Below are 15,008 nucleotides of genomic sequence, written 5' to 3'. Positions count from 1 at the left end.
CTTATGTTACATCATTGTACCATATACAATAGAAGTATGCAAGATTCTTAATTTTGATCACATTCAAATTAGCACTGATGTAAATACTGTGAAAAAATGTGATAGTGCAAGAGCAAAGCTGTAAACATACCAGGGCATTATTTTCCTGTCAATGTTACCACATTATACAATAAAAAAAGGTTTAATAACTAAAACGACTAATATCTAACTACATTAATGTGATTTTAAAAAATTAATTAATTAAATTTTGGCTGTGTTGGGTCTTCGTTGCTGCACGTGGGCCTTCTCTAGTTGCGGTGAGCAGGGGCTACTCTTCTTTGCAGTGCGTGGGCTTCTCATTGCGGTGGCTTCACTTTGTTGCAGAGCATGGGCTCTAGGCCTGCGGACTCTAGAGCACAGGCTCAGTAGTTGTGGCTTTGTTGCTCCGCAGCATGTGTGATCTTCCCGGACTAGGGCTCGAACCCGTATGCCCTGCATTGGCAGGTGGGTTCTTAACCACTGCGCCACCAGGGAAGCCCTGTATTTTAAACTTTTACAGCTTCAACCCCATGATTTTTACAGCTGCATTAAAGGTTCAGTTCTGGGTCAGAGGTTCTAGCCACATTTTCTGTTTAATGGAAGGAGACTTGAAATGTGGGAACATCATGATATGACGCCATTTCACAGATAATCTGAATCCAGATTACTTGCCCCAGTGTTCCCATTCTTATAGAACAAAATATACATGAGCACACTTGCCCAGGACTTGCTCTCTTAATCACAAATGTCTTCATGGATAATTTCCACAGTTGTGATGGAAAAGCCAGGACAAGCATGCCTCTGTGTGTGTGCGTGCATGTGGTGTGCGCGCTCGCAGGTCAGGTCAGTGTATCCATATATGTGGGCTCGTGTGTACGTCCATGCCGTGTCTACACACTCAAAGTCACATTCTTCTTGAGTGGATGTACAAATCTGTCCTGGTTTGAATGAAATGAGAATTCACCTTTTGCACATTTAGCCAATCCTAGCCCATTTATTCTCCGCCCCAAATAAACGCTCTAAATTCTGCCGAAATCCAAATGTTTCCTGTGTAACACTGAGTTGTATGAGATTTGTTTCAATACTGAGGGCATCCTTTACATGTTATCAGAGTATCAAATTTTGTTCCTGCTTCAAGGAATCGTCTGTGTTTGAATTCCTTATCCTCAGCTCCACTTGTTCCTCGGAGTCCCATTCAACCTCACGGACTGGACTTCGATATAGGAGCACATTTCCGATGGTTATGGAGCTGAATGTTTCTTTTGTGTTCACTGTAATCAACAAGCATGTACTTAGCTTGAGAGAGACAGCCATTATTCTCAAGTCTTATTCTGTTCTTGAAATACCTGTGGCAGTTCCTTTGTGGACAAGGTATTTTAATAAGGAATGAAATCACTGAAAGGAATATTTGTCCATAATAAAGAACTGGGGATGTGGGACCCACAGAGTCCCCTGGCTTCAGAAAGTTACTTCGAAAACATTATCCAGAGTGAAGTTTTAAAACTTTCATTTTTACGTGAATGACTTGTGGGTCCTGTTAAGATACAGCCTCGGATTCTCTAAGTCCAGCTGGAGCGAAATTACTAATAAGCTCCTGGATGCTGTTGATACTGCTGGTCTGTGAACCCATTTTGAATAGAAAGGGGCTAGTACATTCCAACGAAAACAAATTAGTGTGAACAATCACATCAGCTCCATCTGTACATGTATTCACAACGATGCATTCCTGATTTGATCAATTTCACTCTGTACAATTACATTCACCGAAAAAGGTAAAAACAGAATTATCATATTTTGTGAGTACAGAGTCTCTTTGCCCCTTTTTATGTATTACCAGATAGCCTTCATTATAAATACCTTTTTCTCTGCTTGAAAAAACGAGTGTGTTTTAGAGCAATGATATAAGTGGGTACTGAACCACATTTCAGCTCTTGGCCATCTCCTCTTTGATACTTGGATTGAATAAATACATTTTATTATAGCTGACATCCTTGTATGGAAATGCATTTCCTTTCAATACCAGCATTGTGAAATATCTGTCCATCCAGATTGTTTCAAGTAGCCTCCACCAAGTTCTTTGAAATGCAGCCGCCTTTTAGAAAATTTGAATTTGGGGAGTTTGCTTCACACAAAGCATTTAAAAAGGGAACCCTCCCAGATGTGGAATGCTTGTTTAGACACCAGATCAAAGGAACAGGTCTGTACGTCTGTGCAGTTTTTCAGAGTGCGTCCACACATTTTTGTTTTCCCGGTGACCTCTGGGTTTGAAGGGAGCCCAGATGTGGAAGCAGCTCAGAGTTAAGTCGAGGTGACACCACTGCCGTCAGACGTTGCTCTGTTGCAACAAAAGCGTTCTCAGCTCTCTTTCCCTCTGGTCTTCCTGCCTGTACTTCTCCTCAAGTTTCTGCTTCTCAGAATCCGTGCAGTAAAAGGTGCAATCTGGGCTCTTCCGGATCTGTTCGAACTGACTGAAATCAGCCACGTACTTGCCGGTTTTTGAGAGAGAAACCACAGGCACAAACTCAAAACCCCAGTAGATCTCCTCTGGGATGTAAGAGGTGCGGCTCTGGCAGACAGCACTGGTGGACTCCACCGTGGCGTTCAGGAGAACCACCAGCTCAAACTCCTTCTGCTTAAGGTTTTGGGGGGTGAGATCTCTCAGGGGGCTCGTCTCATCCAGCACGTGGTAGAATGTCATGGGCAAGATGAGGAAGGGGCTCTCGGAAGAGGAGTCCACATGGAATTTGACGGTGGCCTGGTTGAGGAGGATTTGCTCCCCCTCCTTGGTGACATGGGTCTGGAGGAGCTTTCCCGAGAGCTGGCACTGAATCAGGAGACTCTTCCTCATGTTGGCCACCTGGATCACCAAGCACAGCTTCCCGTTCTGCTTGGTGATGACAGCACAGTGGCTGAACTTGATGGTCTCTGCCCGCTTTTTGGGTCTCGCAATTTTGGCCAGGAAGGTGCCCGTGATGAAGATCTCAATCAAGGTGGTGATGACCAGCTGAGCCACCAAGAGGAAGATGGCATGAGGGCATTCCTCCGTGATGGAACGGACTCCATAGCCGATGGTTGTCTGGGATTCCAGGGAAAAGAGAAATGCCCCCGTGAGGGAGTCCACCTTCATGATGCAGGGGGTGTGATTTGAAGTGTGCTCCCTGGGTTCTAAGTCCCCATGAATGAAGGCAATGGCGTAGTAGATCACACCAAAAAGGAACCAGGTCATCACGAACGTGGCAGCAAACAGGGTGAGCTTGTATCTCCACTTCATGTCGATGACAGTGGTCCACAAGTCTTGGAGGTAGAGCAAGTATATGCCATCCACTTTGTCGATTCTCACGTTGCTGTGCCCACTCTTGGACATGACTCGGGGTCTGCTGGCCTTGAGGCCAGCTCCAGCCGTGTGCTTCACCAGGGTAGCACTGGCCATACTGATGTTAATCCGTTCCATGGTCAGGCCTTGGGACCACCTAAGGAAATGACAAAGAGAGACGTTCCATTGTTGTCACATGAGGTAGAATGCCCAGAAAACAGAAACAGGATAATCATGTGAGATAAATACGAATGTACATGGACGTTTACAAGAAAGGATAATTCTGAGGGCAAGATGAATCACTGGGTACTTGAGGATGGCAGTAGGAGGGAGCGAAGAGCACAGACTGAAGACAGGGAAACCTGGGTTAAATGTTGCCTCTCCCACTTATTTGCTGTGAGACCTGGGCTAAGCTATTTAACCTTTCTGGACCTCAAATCTCTAATATGTAAAATATGGAACTAAAGTCTACTTCTCAGGGTTCTTGTGATAGTTGAATGAGATAATGGCTATAAAGTGCCAAAACAGAGATTCACACTCAAAAAAATGATGCTAATCTTCTCTTTGTGATATCACACTCACAAGAATCCACCCCACGGAGTATTATGATTATTTATGTATATTCAGCTCTTACAGATTTCCAAGTATAGAAAATTTAAAAATAAGTTGACTGAGCATAGGGCCAGTACTGATATAATTAAAATGTACCATCCATAAGATACGTCTTGATACAGCAATGGGAAATGTTAATACAAATTTTAAAACCATGTGTAGTATTCATAAACGTTTTTAAAAAGCTACCATTTGCATGACATTCCCTGTAGTAGCAATTCATTTTCCCCTTAGTCCAATGAATAATTGGGAATCCATGACCTGTCCTAGTTCTTGATTACAATGCGAAAGAGCAAGTTATCAAACAACCAAAAACAAACATAGAGTGAATAATTAAGCTTTATTAACGGCTTGATCAATATGCTCGTTATTCTCAGAAAAGTGTTATCAATATAGAATATTAGGTGTGACATTTAGGTATGGCGCAAAAATGTGGCCTTACTTCTTTTGAGCTAAGTAGAACCAGCATAGGAATCTATTTTAAAGAGCTAATGAATAAGTAAATAAGTACAGGCAACCAACATTGTAGCAGAACAGACTTACCTAGAAGAAGCACTAGGGTCCCACACTGAGCCCTGGGCAATGCTCTGCCCTCCATTTACAGATAGGGACCAGCTGGGTATGAGGCCACACAGCATCTTATAGTACCTGCCTGGCGACTGACATAAATTACCCCTACATTCCTTGAAAAACATAATGTGAGTGATTATAGGGCAATTCTACCTGGTTGGTATGTTTTTTCCACCTCATCGGCATTTTAAGAATAATAATAAAAAAATTTCTCCCTTTAAAAGGGAACTGGTATATGGTGGTCTGTGATTCACGCAATAATCTTTGCTGTTGGAGCAGTGTTATCTCAATAGAAGTTTCTAAAGTAATCCTTTGGGCAAATCCCTTCAAGGAATCTGAAACTGTATCCATTATAGGATAACACCTGTTGAGGATGCAGTAAATCTGTTGGGCTTTTTAATTTTCCTGTTATGTTATTAAGAGTGTGTCATTTACTGACTGACCCTTGAAATGATTTTTTTTTTTCTCAGAAAGGAGAGTCACCATTTCATTTTCTTTGCAAAGAAGGGCCCTAAGTTATTCAGAAATTATTTTACTTGTTGAAGCCTATTCCATTTATTTGGGTATCAATTTAGATGTAAAGTACAGGATATAATTTAGCGTGGGCTTTATCAGACCCTTTATGCAGCACTTCTCAGTAATCGAGAGGAAAGCGACCACAATGAAAGTTTGAAAAGGTTAATGCCATGCTGGCATGCCCAAATGCGTAGTCAAGCTCAGAACACTTTGCCAAGACAAATGCAGCTTATGGACAAGTAATTGCATGCACTTAAACAAAAAAAAGAAACTGGTAGGGGAAAGTACATGCCATTCAACCCACTGAAATAAAAACAGAAGCTTAAGTTTTCTTGTGTGAATGATGCAGAAGTGTCCTGCAGCACACGCTAAGCCCCAAGCTCAGCCTTCCACCAGATTCTGGGAAACTTGGCCCTGTTTCTATGAAGGCAATGCCATGAAGCTTCTGTTTTAACCTCTGTTTCAAAGGGACAGTGGGCCAGGCTCGCGATGAGCTGAATCTTTCCCCTCTTTCTGCTGAAAGCTCTTGTGCTGCATTTTTGCACAACTATTGTTGGAATCAGTGACACCAATGGCTATCAGAGGATGGGGGGCATATATGGGGGAACAAAACTTAGAGTCTCTGGGTGGGGTGGGGGTATTGGGATTAGCATCTCTCTGTGGAAAAGAGTGGCTGGTGGACAGCACTCAAAGGTTAAACACCCACTCCCTCCCTCTCAACTTTGCTGTGCCCTCAGAACTGGGTGCTACCTGGTCACTCACTCGGCAGGTCAAATGGCGACTTCTTCAAAGCAGGTGTATCGTCCTTGCTCCCCTTCGCCCACCTGGCTACCATAGGATTCTTCTACTTCCTGAAAGAAAGAGGGACACATGGAGTTCACAGCTGTTTACTAAGAAACTGACCCAGTGAAACTGACCCTTACTGATTCCCCCAAGTGCTAGGGCCCCAGCATTCACCTTCCAACCCCTGGTGATCTGGCATAGTGCCCAGAATAGATCCAAGCTCAAGGAGTGTTTTAGGAATGAAATTGAAGCCCCAATCACAGCCCTCACTGTAGAATTCCCACCCTCTGGAGGGAGCTCGATAGTAAAACACCCTGGAAAGGGTGGGTTAACTCACCCCCACTGAAGCCCACTATCAACTGACCAGCAAACAGGGAGGCAGGAAGGGGAAGTGCAGAGGAAGTAAACAGTGAGAATTGGAAGGGCAGAGTCTAGAATATTTTTACCGCCTGTGGAAATGCATTATTGCTGTTGAGTCATAGAACATTAGATCCAAAAAGAATGTCAAAACCAAGGCATTTGACACACGTTTTTCAAACCAGGAGACCTGGGAGGTTGCAGTGACTTGTCTTCTTCACACAGATGGCCCATAGCAGAAAGAACGGGGTCCAAAGTCTTTGGAAGCTAGACTGGAGTTCTTGTCAGTACACAAATCCCTCTTAGACCTCCAAAGTTTAATGCAATCTGTTCTAACTCCACTAGATTCTTTTGCATGCTACTTTTCTGAAATACTTCTTCCTAAACCATACATATATATCTCCCCACGTTTTTATCTGTCTTATACACAGAGGCTTAGTACGCTCCACGCTTCTTTTCTGATCCACTAACTATTGTAAATAATTATTACTCTTTTACCATTTAGGTAGTCCCAAGTATCAGTCCGTATAGCCTTTTATATACTGGATTCTCCCAGTGTGTTCACAGTATGTTTGGCAAATGACATCTACATCATCGCTCTATTCAGATCCAGCATCTCTTTCTTTGCACCCATTTATTTTTACCTGTACGCTTTATCTTTTACACTTTATTATCTGCTCTTAATGTATAGTATTTCATTCCTCAGCAGACTTTAATGCAACTTACTTCATTGCACACTCTTCTTTCATATAATTTTATGTTACTGCTTTAGATCTTTTTCCCTTAGATTCTGCAATCTACCTGGTTTCACTTCTAAAACATTAAAGGACCATAATCATTTCCCAAAAGTAAAGGAAGGAAAGAATAATAAAAGACATTCTCTTCTAATTTTCCCTCTCCTAATCCCGCAAAGAAACAATATTCCATATGAACCATTAGTCGTTTTCTATAGTCTCTGGAAACTGTATTTATTTCTCCAGTTTTCATCATATGATTCCACCATGTGGGTTGGGATTGTAATTCTTAGAATGGTGATGTCTCTACTGAAGTGAAGTCCTTGAAACTACTGAATGGAGAGGTCAATGTTACACTCTCCTATTTCAGGCCAGTAACACATGCATGGAATGAAGTCACTGAGTGCTTAGGCTGTGTAGCATTTGTTTTCTGGAGATAAAGAGGAAAAGAAACACATTTTGGAAACAGAACTAAACAGTAGCCACATTGAAAAAGATACTTATCTATATGAAGAACCACACTTCCAGTGCTGGAGACAAAACAATGAGAATGGAAAAAATGGAAAGGAAGTTCCCATCACCGTCGTTGGTGGAAGGGGAAGAATTCTATCCAAGAAAGGGGATCTGGTAAGAATGGAAGACCAAAGAAATTAATTACTGCGAGCTGGAGCATGCTGTCCTGTCAGAGAGAAATCAACCTGTAAATGGACAGAAAGTCCCTGACCAGTTAGGAGAAATACATATGCAAATACTAAGCAAGAACAGAGTCAGGATAGAGCCAGAAATGGTCCAAAGTGGGAAAGGTCCAGATAATAAAATGACAATAATAAAATAAAGATTCAGATAAGTGACAATAATACAAAAGCTTCAGATCACTAATAACGATCATCATCATAAATAGATAGCGCTAGAGCCAGGTACCAGCCACTATTCTAGGTGCTTTCCATGTGTGAATGTAATTAACCCTCACACCATCCCCATGAGGAAGACATGGAGCCACAGGGAGGTTGTGTGACTCACCCAGGTTCTCAAGAGCTGGCACCTGGCAGTGTGTGAAGCTGTTGTATCTACACTCTCAGCCACTCTGACAAGGGTGCTCAGACTTTAGCTGCATCAGAACCACCTGGAAGGCTTGGAGTTTCTGACTCGGTAGGTTTAGGGTGGAGTCCAAGAATTAGCATGTCTAAAAATTCCCAGGTGATGCTGCTGTTGCAGGAACACACATTGAGAACCACCACACTGGGATATAGATGCTGAATCATATCAGCAGCTTAACGGCTTCCCCCCCTTGATAAATCTCCGATTCCCCACTTGCCCTTAGCATTTCTGAAATAACGCTATTGCACGCAGACGTGGAGAACATCCGTTTATTACTTTTCAGAATCTTCACCATCCTTACAGATAAATGAATGCCAATGACCCAGTGGCCCAAGGCTAAGTATTAATTTTTTAAAAAGCAATATATGGAGAATCTGATCAAAACTGTAACACATTATTTATATTCATCATATAAATAAGTATTATGTGTTATAGGATATGTAGAAATTATATATTATTTAACTTATATAACATTTACAGTAAACACATAGATATTATGATATATTATTCATATTATATTAAATATATGATATAAATGATGCTAGTAGATGTATTAGCCAAAATTAAGCACAGACAAGTCTCTCATTTCCACAATAGACTTTCACCCACCATTCTTCTAGTCCACCTGTATTTACAGGATATTTAATTCTCAACAATGTGATAATACAGCTAACTTTCATGTGATGCTCGGCTGGGAAAAAAATAAATATGCTTTAAGAATGATTTTTCCCCCCTCCTAGTTAGTACAAAACTGAGACCTTCTAAAAACGTATAGCTTTGTTGAGTCAAATTTTGGAAGTTTTCAGTTCACCCACGCTGGGAAAAACTTCTGTGTTCCATGGTGTGCTAACAAAGTATATGCACCTGTGGAAAAATAATTTAAAACTGCGGAGACAGTGTCTCCCTAAACCTGGAATTTCTCAACCAGGCCTCAAGTGATGTCATCCTACATACCTTCAAATGGGCGGTGAGGCATGGAAGAATGAAATCCAAATCCAACCATAACTCTGGATTTCTAGACAAAAATTAGAATTTGAGGGACTTTGACTTGAAAACTCTGGCAAAACAGCTCCCTGTTTGTAAGAAAAGTTGCTTCTAAAGCTTTGTTGGATGTCAAATATTTTTGACAAAACAATCTTTTAATGACCTCTCTTTTTGCTATGAATCTGAAATACCTGGCTGAAATTTCACTTTAAGGGTACATGGGTTTAAATATTAAGTAGAAAAAAAGTGCTTGACAAGAATCTAGTTGGGGTTCACTGAACTCAAAAGGTTTAAAAATAATGGAAAATAAACTCAGTGAGGCTTAGCTATCCTTTCTTTGGATCCTGTGACTGTGGCCGCACATACACATGCACTGGGGCCTTTGGCACTGGCCTCGTGCCACCTTCTACCTGCTCTTCAAAGCAGCCTAGGACTCGCTTCAATGGCTGGGCTCCCTGTTCTGAATCCACTTCTTGACTTCATCAGTGTCAGCTGAGGACACAGATGGCTTTGCCCAGGAGGCCTCAGAACTGGACATGTTCATTAAAGAGAGCAAGGTGGCCAAAGTTGACTCTCAGCAGATTCCAAAGGGTGGCCCTTTGGTTTTATCTGCTGGGGAAATTACTCTTTCCTTCTGCAAACCCATGCTTTCTCTCGGACCATTGAGGACTGAGGTTGGCTGGAAGGAGTGGCAGCTTTTGGGAGGCTGTGGAGTTGGACATTCTTCTTTGTGAGGAAAAAGAGGCTCTGAGGGGAAGCACCAATGAAGGTTATGGCAAATTCACCATCTAGTTTCCTCTATCCTAATGACCTGTATTTTGAAGACATGAACTTGGAACCTCATTGGTAGAGCCGTGGTCATTTTGGGTTGTCGTGGCTGATTGTTGCTTCCACCTACTAACTGCCCCTCTCTGTGGGGTCCATCCATGAGATTCCTTCCCTGGGTTTGTCTCTGCAGGGAAGTATGTTTTCACCCTTTTGTGTCAGATGTGGTCATGTGACTGCTTCAGCCAATGGCCTGTGAGCTGCAGTGACTCAAGCCTCACCTGAACAGAGACATAAGAATGACACGGTTCTGTCACTGCTCTCCAGTGAGGCTCAGATTGGGCTGCTCCTTCCTCTGGATGGCAGTGGGGGGTAGGGGGGAGGTGGGGGACACTTGGAGCTGAGCTACAGCTGAACCAAAGCTGACTTGTAACCCAGGTGAGAAAAAACTCTTGTTGCCTGGTTGAATTCTTGGACTTGTTTGTTACTAAGGCAAAACCTAGTGAAAGTCTGACCGCAGTGACGCTCTTACTACATATTTTTGGGTTAAATGTCTGACCTAAAAGGTACTGTATTTAAAGAAAACATGTAAAGTCTTGAAATATCCCTCAAGGTAAGCTTCAAATGTTAGTTTATGGCTAAACACTGAATAGAAAAATAAATACAAATCTCACAGGATTTCAGTGGGAAGAAAGACTTGCCTGATCCCTAAGGACGGCAGAGAAAAAGTGAAGAATTCTTCTCATTCAATTACTTCTAAATCAGTACTTAAATTTATCACGACAAGACAACTTTTCAAGGCAAAATATAAGGGCCTCAGATTCTGTCACTCTTATTTCTGTGGAGCAAGAAGCCCTTGGTTAACGTTCTGGTGGCCTCATAATCTGTGACGACAAACACATAGGGGATTATGTCATTAATTAAACATTATGTCATTAAAAGGGACTAGCCCTTTCCAGTGCAATTACAGACAGTATTTTATTTAATCCTTCTCTTTACCTTGTGAAGAAAGAGTTTTCTTGATTTTCTAAATGAGGAAACTAAGCTTAGAGAGATTCGATAATTTACACGTTCATAAAGTTAATACACAGAGGACCTCGTTGGCAAAGCAAATCTGTCTCCTATCTAACCACTTCGCACCTCTGTCTTCAAAACTAACTCGAGAACATCACTCCTAATGATGCAGTGCAAAGCATCGCAAAATAAGTTCCTGCTTATTACATGTTAGTAGCCCTTCTAGAATAAACAGCTTTGATTTATTGCTTATCCTGTGCCAGATCTTACATAAGGTGCCGTATATTAATTTAACTCTCACTTAGATTCTGAGAGAGTTAATATGATTATTCCTGTCTTCCAGGTAAGGAAACTGATATAGCACAAGGTCTGTTTGAGTCTGTAATCCTCGCTTCTCATCTCTATAACATGAATTCACCAACTTCAGCGAGTGTCAGAATCACGTGGAAGTCTTGAAATACAGATGGCTGGGCTCCAGAGTCTCTGATTCAGTAGGTCTAGAGTAGAGCCTGGGAACCTGCATTTCTAATGAGCTGAGGCTACCGGTCTTGAGACCACACCTTGAAATCATGATCTATACTCTTCACCACTTAGAGTTATATAGAATCTGTGGGAAATTCACAAGCACGTAAACTGGGTTGCCTAAAAGTTCAGCCTCATTACTTTCAAGCAAAGGAGTGGGTCCTTCGGTGTGAGAAGGAAGAGAAAATCAATGGGGCTGAATGTACAAATATGGTAGCTGTTGGGTGGAGTTTTCAGTTTGCCAGGAAAGGTGTCCTAGGGAATAAAAGTTCAGGTGAATTGTCTTGAAGGGAAAATGAGAATTTGGGAGAAAAGGAAAGCAATTGGTTTAAAATTGCTCTAAGTTTTCTTCCTTGGATGATGGATATCATCCTACAGTTGCTTTCAGGGTTCACTGGCTAAGAACATCAGAGGCCAGAGGAAAGATCCTGGATTTTAGGGCTGAGGGAGCTGAAGCTAATAGAAGAACCTTAGAAGTTCTCTTCCTCAGGCTTCCCCTAAGTGTGTGGTATAGGTATTCCACAAATAAAGCAATTTGTGGTCTGGTAATTTGGGGAAGCTTTGCCTACAGAACCTCCAAGCACCCCACTGTCCCCACCTACTGGAGACTCACACAGCACATTTGTATATTACAGGGTCTGAGAAGTTCTACAGCAAAGAAACATGCTTAACTCTGTAAATCTGGCCTTTATCTGACATGTGGGAACACTCTGAGGAGTGCTGATCTGGTTTAAACTTTGCACTTTATATCTGGGGAAAAATAGGATCACAAAGGTTGAGAGTGATTTATTCAAGGGCACTGAGCCAGTGGCAGGAGTAGGGATGGAAACAGGCTTTATGAATCTTAGTTCATTTGATGGGCAGATATCTTTCTCTGTGGTCATGGAATACCTTGAGATGAACTATCCATATCCCTGGACCCTGAAGACAGGACAGCATGTAATAAAAGGCTTGCAGCTCCAGCATCACTTACTAATGTTAATCAGAAATCCCATCTCTTGGGTCCCACACTCGAGCCACTGAATCAGAACCAGTGTCTTAAAAACACCCAACTTCCTAAAGGATTATGTGGCTGGAGGTTGTAATTGATGGCTTGGAGAACTGACAAAGTCTTTCTTTTGCCTTATTATACATTGGAAAAGCAACAAGTACTGCTTTAAAGACAAATCCCACATTTTACATTGCATGTGAGCATCTAATGATCCAATTTCCCTCTGTGGTCGAATATTTAGCCTTTTTCCTATGTTTCCATTTCATTATTATTGTTTCAAATTCCATAAGTAAGTAAAAAAATCCTTTGGTTTGCATAGTTATACCCTTTACCCCTCAATGTAGATTCATTAAAAATTTTTTTCATTCCATAGAACATCAAGTTTTCTCTGGGCAAAGACAAGTTTAAACAGATAGTGGGTTCACTAGGAAACTCATTTCCCATTTTCCATGGCAAAGAATCCGAGCACTGGAATAAGGTATCATTTGCTGAATATTTTTGTAAAGACGGTTCAATGTCAGGCCCTTTATTTGGGAGAGAGTTGGCTAACCCAAATAAAACATTTTACATCTGTCTATTGTTACGAGTGACCAACTTCAGCTGAACATCATTACTTAATAACAGCTAACTTTCCTATAGAGTAAGAATACACAGCAGCTGAAAAGCAAATGGAAATTTCCTTTGGTTTACCACCCTTGGTCTCGCCGTGCTCCAACATGTGAATAACTTGGGTAATAAACATATACTCCCCTCTAATCACAGCATGGCTTGGACATGCATTGTTGTAAGATGACTGGTAAAACAGGAAAATTTATGTCTGAGTGGAGAAAAAAAAACAAGGCGGGTTGGCCTGCGATAGCCTCCCTGATGCACGGCCCCCAATTTTCTCTTTAGGGAAGAGATTTAACTAGCTCATGGAATCTTACTTACTATTCTAGTCTGGATTAGTTCAAATGTAACACAGAGAAGATGGCTCCACATTGTTCCCTTTAGATAAGGAGATGAAAATGTAGAGCATCTGGGTTTGTCTGATCATAACCCGGAAGCTGGAAATAATTCAGAACGGAAGGCATCTATTTTTGCAGATGGTACTTGTACAGAAACAAGTATTTTATTTAGTATATTCTATTTAATGAAACTTCAAACTGGGCATAGTCAGAGCACTAAAAGACGAAGAAAAAAACGGAAAGCAAGCAGGCAAGTTTGTGTTCTCAAACCCGCATCTCTGTCCTTCAAAAGTTGCTTGAGGTGAGATCACTGCTTTTTTACACTGCATCATTATATAATTTGCAACACTCAGATTGATTTTTCCCTAAATAAGTCTCATTCACTAAGACATTGAACCCGCCGCCTTTAACCACTCACATCTATCTTTCTTTGTCTCACATTTATAATATTTTTTACTATGGTGAAGGAATAGAAACATAGAAAGCATATCACATTATAAATATACATACCGACTTCAGGCCGGTTTGTTTTCTGGCTTCATGCTGACTACTTATTCTTCTGTTAAAAATAAATTTGGAATTGTTGGCCTCGATCAATTGATGTTTAATGGGCTTTGGTGTGATTCACCTGGATGCGAGGGTGACATTCTCCTCCTCGGTGATGTCTATGTTCCTTATTTTCATGATTGGAATCTCATCCCAGACAAAGGAAATTATGATGTTTGCTTGATTTGGAACCAAAATACTTAACAACGGGATGAGTGTCAAAAGGTTTTGAAATTCAGTTTCACTGTCAGTCTAAACTTTGACCATATTTCTCTGATACAGAAACTGGATTATCACAGGATCTCGGGGGACACAGTTAACACCAAAATTCTTGGACGGTGGTAAATGTACTTTAAGGACTGGTAATATTTCTGAGTTGTCTGCTTGTCCCAAAGTTGAAAACACAGGTGTTTGTGATCACTGGGGGATAATAAGAAAATTTCAACTTCAAAATACCTTCACATTTAATCAAAGTCTGAGACCTTTGGCAGCTAACTAATCTCCATCAGTAAACACTGTAAGAAAACACTTTCTAACAATCTGTAGTTAATTAGTTGGGGGATACTGGCCCAATTTTGGTGTTTTTAGGGTTGCCAGCTACAATACAAGATGTTGAGTTAAAACAGAATTTCAGGTGGACAACAAATAATTTTTAGTTTAAGTATGTCCCATGCAATACTTGATATATACGTATTCTCAAAATCAGTCATTGTTTATTTGAAATCCATATATATGTACCACATAGATATAGTACAAAGGAGTCCCATATTTTTATTTGCTAAACCTGGCATCCCTAGGGAAGAGCAGATCGATGCTCAACAGTAGTTCAGAAGGTCAAAACACTCAAAGACAAGGTTCAATATACAGACAACTTTCTTAGAAGAACAGCAATCCGGATTTTCCCAGTACTAGGACTCCTGGAAACAATTCTAACCATTATGGGTTGAAAGCTTTTTCACGTATGGTACATCAGAGGGTGTCAGGAAGTCTAATAAGTCTAGTAAGCTGGTCTCATTTTTAATATGTTAGCTCAGGAATTCTTTTTTTAAGTTTGTTTTATTAAAGTATAGTTGATTTACAATATTATGGTAATTTCTTCTGTACAGCAAAGTGATTCACACACACACACACACACACACACATATATATATACACACATTGTATACATATATATATATATATATATATATATATATATATATATACATTATTTTTCATATTCTTTTCCATTATGGTTT

At 40.9% G+C, this 15,008-nt stretch overlaps 1 protein-coding gene across 14 annotated transcripts in view; it reads right to left on the bottom strand.

Annotated features, from left to right (window-relative positions):
• Positions 1–416: 416 nt before the first annotated feature.
• Positions 417–15,008, bottom strand: part of KCNJ15 (potassium inwardly rectifying channel subfamily J member 15) — a 50,984-nt gene continuing 36,392 nt past the window's right edge. For 12 of the 14 annotated variants that reach the window (XM_024758223.1, XM_024758219.1, XM_024758221.1 and 9 more), the window contains 2 exons: positions 5,780–5,880; positions 417–3,488 (listed from right to left, as the gene is read on the bottom strand). In XM_024758223.1, the coding sequence (XP_024613991.1) occupies positions 2,342–3,469 (1,128 nt within the window). In that variant the 5' untranslated portion in view covers positions 3,470–3,488; positions 5,780–5,880 and the 3' untranslated portion in view covers positions 417–2,341. Of the gene's footprint in view, positions 3,489–5,779; positions 5,881–7,407; positions 7,528–15,008 lie in introns of all 14 variants that reach the window. The other 2 variants (XM_024758233.1, XM_024758224.1) reach the window with 2 other exon arrangements.

Source organism: Neophocaena asiaeorientalis, unplaced genomic scaffold (assembly GCF_003031525.2).
Source record: "Neophocaena asiaeorientalis asiaeorientalis breed wild unplaced genomic scaffold, Neophocaena_asiaeorientalis_V1.1 scaffold45, whole genome shotgun sequence".
Taxonomy (NCBI): Eukaryota; Metazoa; Chordata; class Mammalia; order Artiodactyla; family Phocoenidae; genus Neophocaena; species Neophocaena asiaeorientalis.
Note: the sequence above shows the minus strand (reverse complement) of the source record. Positions and strands in the feature narration are given on the sequence as shown.